We start from the raw sequence: 8,226 nt of genomic DNA on the forward strand, positions 1-8,226 counted from the left end.
TTACTTGTTTCTCTGCAAATGCACTTTTTGCCCTTCCCCAGCAGTGGCACAGATAAGCACAACATAAGAAAGTCAGTGGTAAATAATATGTGGATTACAAATTATAGGAGGAAGGGTAATGAAATGCCTATAGATTGCTACACCCTTAACATTCAGTGTGCAACTGCAAACACAAGAAAAGAAACCAGTGTACAGTACTAGTACTGTTTAAATAACACAAGATTATACATTGCAGCATAGGTAATACTACACACATTCGTTCTTAGTACATGCTGGTATATAGGTTCTCAACCGCACATATTCACGCTCTTGTGCTCGACACAAGCAACCACGTAAAGCATAGTCACCAACACTCACCCACACATACATACCACTCACCTGCACTCACAGTATCTGAAGGCTCTATAACAAGGTAGATTGCTAAACTGTTTGGAGCTACCACTGTATCTTGTTTTTCTTTTTTCTCTTTGTTTAAATATAAAAGCACATGCTAAAAGATCACATCCACGGTAATCTTGCAGCAAAAAAAAAAAACACTCGGAATGATCACACGAAAACCAGGGAATGTTAGTGCACACACAAAATAAGCTACGGAATATAAAAAATAATAATCTTTGGAGTCCCAATCACACGGTTAGTATAACAATCCCATAATTGTGAAGACTAATTAGAAGCTTTATAATTGATTAAATCACACAGTGCAAAAAGAGGTCTATTGACCCTTTTGTGTAAAGAATAGGCTGGAAGCCACACGGGTTAAGTTCAATGGATTTTTTTTCTTCTTGTGACTAGGAACACCCGAGCTGGAATTGTGCACCGACATTGGTCATTCTGAATCGCGATGTACTTCTGAAGCATCAGCTCGACATATTGGGCAGGTACGATTTGCCTAGAGGACAAAAAGGAAACAAGAAGCTTTTAAATAAAAGTTAATAGGCTGGGGTGCAATTCAAAACACTGTAGAAATGGATGAATAACCGGATCTCAACTCTCCATTCCAAGTCCTGTACCGGTTTTTATTTATCCACACAAGTGCCATTCCCATTGACAGGTATAGGAACTATGAGCCATAGCATTGGTTGGTCTTCTACACAATATTTTACTGCTTAATGTTTGGTTAATGGAAGGAGAAGGCAGCCTAGTCATGCTGTATTTATTTACCAATATTACATTTTAAAATTACAACTAGCAACATCTGGCTGAGGGGATTGTGATGATGTGCTTTCCGTTCTCTTCACACAAATCTAGGAGATCCTGCTATCCTAGAAGTCTCCTTTAACCCCGATAGAAAAGCACCCTTTGAATGACAAACACTAAAGTCGTCTTTGTCTCAGTTCCAAAGAAACCCATCTACATGGCTTCTATATGTGCTCCTTGTTTGTGTGGGTTTCCTCTACCTATTCTGCTCTTCTCCAACATCATATTAGTGGTTAATGGACTTCTACACAAACAGTCCCAACATAGTGTGTGCATGCTGTGGTAGTGACATTAAATTGGAGCACACACATTTTCATTTTTTACGTTGCTGAAAAGAATCCTAGCTGCTAAGCTCAACAGATAACTACAATCCCTTTCAGGAGAGATCACTTCTAAGTTAAAAAAAAAAAGGCTTTATTTTTTATTTGGATGAAAAATTTTACATAATTAAATATTTACCACTTGCAGCCAGCAGATGGTGTGTGTGAGGCTGCATCTGCAGCTCTTTCCTGGCTGTCTTACTTATACTGTTAACAGCCTGAACAGCTAACTTGTGCCCAGATCTGAGGACAACAAATAACATACACAGTGAATGAGATGGGACACACTGTCTTTCTCCTTCCTATCAGATATGAACATGTGAGGACTATAAATTAGAAAGGAGCAGTCAAGTGAGCAGACAAGACTAGGCTTTCAGATTAAAAACCCAGCATGTTCTACAAACAAAATGTGATGGAACTTACCCTCTATTAAATATACGATTGCAGAATAAAAATTATACATTTGAATGGGGGGAAAAAACACAACCCATAAATGATATTAAAATGATCAGTTTAAAAATTTGTAAACATTTAAACTAGGGATGCACTGAAATTTTGGCCGAGTAAGGTATTTTGGGCAAAATACCGAACGCAACATTTTTTTTTCCTCACAGGAGACTGAGCTCCCCCCGCACTGTTCACTCAGCCTCCTGTGATAGCGAGTAAGGATGGAGAGTGGTATACAAGCTCTCAGCTGATCACTGTTTGTTAATAATGGAGGACAATGCATGTTTACTGTGTCCCCCATTTATGAAAAAATAGGAAGTGCTATACATCACTTCCTGTTCATGATTGTGGACATGGTAGCTGACACTTTCTTCATTTTATGAATGGACAGGAGCACTCAGTATAGAGGCTTCCTGTTCATTTATAACAGAGCATGCAGGAGAGATTTAGGACTATGTGTCCTCAATCTCCATTTCAAAAGGGAAATATCAGGGGACTGTTTAGACCCCTGATATATCCTCAGTATCCCCAACAGTAAAGTAAAATGTAAACATTTAAAAAAAAACAAAAAAAAAAAACAACTAACTTTCTTCCCTGTATTACATCAGTGTCTTTAGTGCTTCTACATAAATTAGGTTTACTATTTAACAGGAACTGTAATGGTTTACGGTCACTTATTTTTAATATGTTTAAATTGGAGGTGCACCGAAATGGAATTTTCTGAAACTTAAAAAAAGAAGAAAAATATATATGTGTCAGGCTGAAGCCGAAATGTTTTTTTTTTTGCTAGACACACCTTACTTCATGACTAGTAATTCAACTGAACAATGCAGCAGGTAAACTTTGATAAGTCAACCTTGGGCATAATTGACCAACCCTTAGCTACATTTAATTTCTGAAATAGCAAGAAAATAGGAGAAAAAAATAATGAATAGCCCAAGTGTTCCATACATCGATTTTAAAATGAAAAGATGCTCACCTTTAGCCACTTGTCGACACACTTGGCATGAAATTCATGATTACATGGTAAGACTCTTAGAAGCTGTCTTGACTCGAAATCACACATGCACACTACACACCTAAGAAAGATAAGAGTTCTGGGTTAGGCTCCAACTTCTACAAGTTTAGAAAACACACAAAGATCAAGAACAAAGTCATGCTAAAACCACCAAAATGGTTCTAGCTTATATTGAATATACTCCTAAAGTGTATTTCCACCTTTGCAGCCAAATTGGGATAACACCTATTTTATATTTGTTACATGCTTCCATTTACACAGCATTAGCTAAAATAAAATATTTTTAAAGATGCTTCTCGCAGTTTAAATTGCTTTTACTTGGGTCAGGGATTCTTGGCTTCTTAAGGATTACAATTTCTATTTGCTGCTTCTTTGTAATGATAGGAGGGGTTGTAAGGGGTTTGTTCATTATAATGAATAACGTAGATTTTAACACTGCCTGTCCTAACAAAGAGTTAAAGGCTAAAAGCCCTGGCTTCTCCATTGTATGGCAATGAGGGAAACACAATCCTCTAATTTCAGTCCTAAGTCTTTCTATAAAGAACACTTAAGGTGCTGAGAGGGAGAAAAAAACCCCCTGGATTCAGCCATGTTGCCTGCTGCAACACATCTAAATAAAAGGTAAGACTTTTTAAAATAAAATATTATGTGGAGTGAATGGGAACACAAACATTTGACTGCAATAGTGAAATACATGAATTTTAAAAGTAAAAGCATAGTTCCATGGGTGTCCATAGAACACTCAAACAATATTTTGCTAAAAGCTTTAAAATTTTAAAAATACATTAAAAAAACAAAAATCTCCAGTAGTTCCTAGGCCTTCTAGGTGTAACTTGGGAGATGAATGTTATCAAGCTTCCTCCCTGTTGTTTTCCCTAGCCCTATTTGGCTGGGTGTGCGCCCCATGGTTTTCAGTGACCAGTCCCAACACTTCCAGTCATATGGTGGCAACAGAACACACTGTTACTCTAGGACAGGATACGAGTTGCTGGCAGGATCACCAGCTGAAAATAAAAGGACATAACCTAAAAATAGAAAAAGAAAGTGATACAACTACCACATTCAGAAATGTACACTATAATTACAGTTTTGTTCTTGGGTTTAGATGTGCTTTAATGTACCAGGCTGCTGTTACACAACCCCAATTCCCAAAAAGTTGGGACGTTGAGTAAAATCTACATAAAAATAGAATGCAATGGTTTGCAAATCTCATAAACCCATATTTTATGCTCAATAGAAAACATAAAATGTTAACTGAGAGAATGTACCATTTTAAGAAAACAAATAAGGTAATTTTGAAGTTGATGGCAGCTTTCGTTAACCTTGGATCTGAAACATAAAAAAAACCCAAAAAACAACTTACAATGTCTGTTCCGACTGGTGATTGTTTGGGTTAAACCTGTATGACGGAAGTTGCTCAATATCTGCTTTCGTTAATCCCCGTGGTTTCGCTTCACCCAGTCTTTCAGCGAGATTTAACAAAGCCTACAATGAAAAAGGTTAAGACAGTTAATATAAACCGATGTATTTTCCATTATAGGGGCCAAAAGACTAAAGGAGGGATAACAGATTTTTAGGCAATGCAGAAACAAAACAAAAACAAATGGCTGGCTAATTATTACTTTAGCAAAAAAAAAAAAAAGCGTTCGTGAATACATACACCAACCTCATAGTTTTCCACTTCCCCATCTTCCACATCCAACTCAAAGCTAAAGGCTGGTCCTACAGTAGGAGGCACTGGAAGCATGGAACTAAAACAAGAACAAAATAGATTTAGTGACCACATCCATAAAAGGATCAAACATGCATCTCAAGACAGTTCTCCAGCCTTACACCATTGCATTTCTGCTATACAAAAATCACTTACTCTGATTTCAATGCACACTTGGAGCTTCTTACAAACTGCATTAGAAGTTGCTGTAAGTGCCTCATGTAATGGCTGAAGGACATCAAGCATCCTCTAGCCATTTCTTTCCAGTAGGGCTGCAACTAACTAAACGATTAATCAATGAGTGTAGTTGAGAACTATTCCCATTATCGATAAAGTTGGTTGGATTCCCTAGCTCTCTCCTCCACACCGGGGGGAGGTCACAGCAAGCAGTGGGCTGGTTCCATAACCAGCCTGCTATTGCAATTTTAAATGGCCAATAGCAGGCTGGCTATTGCACCAGCCCATTATCTGCTGTATTTACATTCAGGGCAAGTTCAGACCAGAGGCAGTTTTGATGCAGTCCGTTCAGTTTGGCTGCTGCAACCAAAATGCATCACAACATTTTCCTATGGGATTTTTGTTGCTCTATTCACACTAGGGATGCACCGATACCACTTTTTTTGGGTCTGAGTACGAGTACCGATACTTTTTTTTTTAGTACTCGCTGATACCAATTACAGATACTTTTTCTTTAAGGGGCAGATATAACTTTTTTTTATGCTATCCTGTGCCCAGCCCACACCTGTAGTGTGGCACAGTTATATCTAATTCTGCATACCTGGACACACCATTGCAGTCTGTTCTGATGCAATCTGAAAAAGCACTGCTTGCCCTATTTTAGCTGCATCGGATCGCAACGGAACACAAAACCGCTTGCAAATGCACCTGAAATCCCCATTTTAAGCAAACCCCCCCCATCAATCACAATAAAATGCCGGCAAAGCGCATTGCAGCTGCGCAAATGCACAAAATGGCCAACAAATCGTGTAGGAAAATTAGTTGCAGCCCTACTTTCCAGCCTTACTGTTCATGGCCCAAACCTTTCATTAATTGTATTTCAGTTATGTAAATCATGAAGGCTCAGAAATCACAAGTGGGCGTTACATAGGGCAGTCTGAATGGAAATTTTGAAATGTATTCAGCTTTTCCAGAGAGCTAGCCCAGTGCTTGCATTAGGGGCTTGAGAAAGTACTGAGGCAGAGCGCTGTGATGCTTTCGGGAAGCTATGTAAGGCTTCTTTAAGACATCACGGTGTCTAAAATAAGTTATGTAAAAAAAAAAAAACAGAAAGGCTCCACTTTAAATTTTTATTAGCATGTTGATTGGGGGAGAGGCAAGATAGAGGAACCAGTGAAGGCAAAATATAAGCAGATTAAACTTCAGCTATAAAGTTTTGAATGGTTGAAAGAAATAGTGCCTTTGGCTGGATTTACCAATGCATGAATATCCTAGGTGAACCAAATGAACCCTATTAGGAAAATATATTTGTTTTTAACCAGGTAAATATTAAATCTTTTGTATAAACAATTCTTCTTAACCATTAGTATCCAGAAAAGGGAGCTAGACAGAGTTTGTCAACTCAAACCTCTTAACATACAGCTGTTATGCTAAAACTATCCAGAGCAAATGTAAATGTGAAATATCAGGGGCCATAATGCTTCTGCCCCTAACTTTTCAAGCACCTCCTGCTATCCCACTATGTCCCTAAACGCACGGATTGCTTGGGCCAATCAGCAGGACAAACACTTTCATGTGGAAGGTGAGGCATATAAAGCCATATTCAGATTCTGACTTTTTATAAAGCCTGTGTCTGTATAGCATTTTTGGGAGTTACCAGTAGGTGAATAATGTTGCATCATACATCACCATACTTGTTCCAACCAATTTTTCAGCGAGCGAGAGCCACTCACACACCGATATAGAAGCTTGTGAACGTAGGAAAAAGGTGTAATAAAAATGATCAAACCATTAAGTACCCACTTTTATATAGAGCATTTCCATAGTTGGCCATGTGCATGCACAGGGGTCAGATAATTGACAACTATGGGGTATGGAATTAAGTATTTTTACATGCATGCCAACACTGACACACTGGAAAGGATTACAGTTGTTCTAGGAGTATTTAATCCACAAGCAAATGCACTGGGACTAGATCACTAGATATACAAATATATTCATACAAATTGATTTAACCCGATACACAGGTACAGGAAAAGTGCGGCTATTTTTTACGAAAAACTCAGCTCAGACCTCACAAAAAAACACCAAGAGGCCAACCATGCAGAGCTGCCCAGCATTTTACTGGTCTCCATTTGGTATTGAGGAGACACATGAAAAAGACCAACATATGGCATTGGCAGTTCCAAGGGATCACAGCTTCACCACACAGTAAACCCCCCCCAAAAAAAAAAAAAAATAATAATCCGACATTTATCTTTTTTTTTTCTACTTTTGCAGTTTACAGGCACATGGCAATTATAAACGCTTGCTAAACTAATGAAGCTCTGAGGACTAATAGTTTGATTATACAGCTAAATAGGATAAAAGTAAAGCTAAGTGCACAGAAAATTAATTTCTGGCGTGTGAAGAGGGTTAACACAGCAGAACTCAACACTTGCCATTCAAAGTTTTGTGGTCACATTCTGGCTGAGCTACAACATGGCAAAGAAGTGCTATTTTTGTGCAAGCTTGCCATGACCTGAATATGTAGAACGGAGCAAAATTAAATAAAAACATCAAACAGCTGCCAGACCAGCTCACTGCAACACATACATGGTATTGTTACTCAGCCAGCAAGTATTAAAGTGAACACAAGCATCTCTGTACTAACAATATAAAAATGAAAGCGAAGGCAAGGGCCTGTTATATTACTGAATAATGATGAGTTACTCTGGCCAACCAAAACCTCTGAACTTTTGGTTGTTAAAGCCCCACCTCAGCTAAAAATTTATATTTTTGTATCTTTAGTTTTAGATAGAGCAAGTAAAAAATGGAATATCTGTTAGGATTTAATTGCTTTCTAGATTTTTACTGGGAAAAATCCTCTCGCTTTCTATCCATGACAAACATTTACAAAACCGAGAGGGCTAGTGGTCACCAGAACAGGAAGACTAAAACACCAATATAACAAAACTAGGAAGATTAGTCATTTTATGTTAATCAACATTTTTTACTAATAACAGCAAGTAGAAAATGAAAATAAAATTCCAACATCAACATGGTTCTAACATCTTCACTGAAAAAAAAACCAAAAAAAGTTTGACTGACAATTACTCGGTCATGCAACAGTGTATCCGAATTAATTTTATGTAATTTCTGAGACACACAGAGCCTTTATGTGGTGGTATTTAACCAGTTCACCTTTGGGACGACTCTATACATACACACGATAAAATCTGCATTTTTGGCTACATGATTACTTTTAAAAAAAAAACAAAAAACAAAAAAACTTCAAAAAACTCAAGATTACCTCTACAAGTTCCTGAAAGTAGAAGTCCTATATATAATAATAATAATAAAAAAAAAAAAAAAAA

General features: G+C 37.6%; 1 protein-coding gene across 1 annotated transcript in view; it reads right to left on the reverse strand.

Annotated features, from left to right (window-relative positions):
* Positions 1-470: 470 nt before the first annotated feature.
* The window catches only part of RNF38 (ring finger protein 38), a 227,031-nt gene continuing 219,275 nt past the window's right edge, over positions 471-8,226 (reverse strand). The window contains exons 9-12 of the mRNA XM_018552449.1: positions 4,649-4,733; positions 4,346-4,467; positions 2,944-3,043; positions 471-889 (exon numbers count right to left, since the gene is read on the reverse strand). Coding sequence (XP_018407951.1) covers positions 827-889; positions 2,944-3,043; positions 4,346-4,467; positions 4,649-4,733 — 370 coding nt within the window. The 3' untranslated portion in view covers positions 471-826. The remainder of the gene's footprint in view (positions 890-2,943; positions 3,044-4,345; positions 4,468-4,648; positions 4,734-8,226) is intronic.

Source organism: Nanorana parkeri, unplaced genomic scaffold, assembly GCF_000935625.1.
Source record: "Nanorana parkeri isolate BGI_ZX_2015 unplaced genomic scaffold, ASM93562v1 scaffold88, whole genome shotgun sequence".
In the NCBI taxonomy this organism is placed as follows: domain Eukaryota; kingdom Metazoa; phylum Chordata; class Amphibia; order Anura; family Dicroglossidae; genus Nanorana; species Nanorana parkeri.